Source organism: Rhagoletis zephyria, unplaced genomic scaffold, assembly GCF_001687245.7.
Source record: "Rhagoletis zephyria isolate East Lansing unplaced genomic scaffold, Rhagoletis_zephyria_1.1 Rzeph_scaffold_05475, whole genome shotgun sequence".
NCBI lineage: Eukaryota > Metazoa > Arthropoda > Insecta > Diptera > Tephritidae > Rhagoletis > Rhagoletis zephyria.
The window spans coordinates 37112-38417 of NW_016162558.1; the positions used below are offsets into that span (position 1 = coordinate 37112).

Consider the following 1306-nt stretch of genomic DNA (forward strand, 5'->3'; position numbering starts at 1 on the left):
ACGCAAAGTTTTGTTCTCCGCCAATCGGTCCTTCTGCACCTCTTTAAACAGCTGGCAAACTTCACTAAACTCGCCGTCGTCACCCTGATCTCGCCGCTTTATTTTTTTAGATATATTAGGCGTCGACGCCACGGGATCGCCTGAATACCTTTCAGGGTACCCTTCTTCGTTCTCATCTGCCAACGGAAACAGAAGCGGCGATGACGGAGATTGCTCAGACAGCATGCTTCCATAGCTTGTGTCCAGAAAATTTATAGTGCATCGAGTGCTGAAAATCGGGCATTCTATCAGTAACTATACTAAAGTAAAAGAAACCAAACTACTTACGGTCTTGGTGCTATGAACGGCTTAAGGAAAGCCATATTGGTTGAGAAGTGCCAGGTCGGCTGCGAAGCCGGCGCACTTCCTAACGGGCGTCAAGCTTCCGCAATTCGCGGATATATCGCTCACGTAGTGAAATCCAGCGCTTGGTACACTGCTCTTCTAAAAACGTAAAAGGATATTGTTCATACAACTTGGATTTAAGGATCTTTACACAAATCTGTCGCGCCAAGCTCCCGCGATATTGCAGCCCAAGCCGCCAACTTCTTTGCCGGCAACCTGTAGCCCACGCAGGTTTTATTGTACAGGACTTCATTGTCCCGCACCAAGTCAATCAACCGCTCCTCGTCAATCATTCTGAAAATGACAAAAGGATCATTTAATAAACGAAATTTTAACATTTATTTAACAAATAATGCTTACTTTTTGTCAAAATCCAAAAAAGCGCCAAGCGTCTGTGCTTAATTAAATGTCAAGTGTGTGAAGAGAATTGTCAAAATCAAGTAAACAAACGCAAGTTTCATCACAAATATTAAATGTCACTAGGACTTTCCGTAGAAAATCAAAATTCAACAGACTTGCAAGTAAAGTTATGTTCGATTTGGTGTTGGCTAATCACTTTTACAGAAAATTCTTTAAACAGAATCATTATGTGACACTTCTCAAGTCAAGTCAAGTGAAGACAAGTATGCATAACTGAGCCATAAACCTTTTTCTGAGTGTAATACTTTATACAGGGTGTCCCAGAAGTAACCTGCCAAAATTGAGGAGAAGGCAGGTGGGGTAGTTAGCTCCCTGATAGGCAAAACTTTTTCAAGTAAAAGTGTCACCGTTTTCGAAATATTTAAATTTTTTTGAATTAAAGAAAAATCGTGTCTTTTCATGTACTTTCTTTAACTGCATCTACAAACAAGGCTATACTTAGTAAATTTTTTATGTAAAATACTTCCAGATAGTTGCTTCTCCATATTCAAATGCAATGTAG

General features: G+C 40.2%; 1 protein-coding gene across 1 annotated transcript in view; it reads right to left on the minus strand.

The window, feature by feature from the left end:
- Positions 1-521: 521 nt before the first annotated feature.
- Positions 522-1306, minus strand: part of LOC108372131 (transcription factor Adf-1-like) — a gene marked incomplete at its 5' end in the record, with an annotated part of 4380 nt that continues 3595 nt past the window's right edge. The window contains one exon of the mRNA XM_017627782.1: positions 522-678. Within this exon, the coding sequence (XP_017483271.1) occupies positions 522-678 (157 nt within the window). The remainder of the gene's footprint in view (positions 679-1306) is intronic.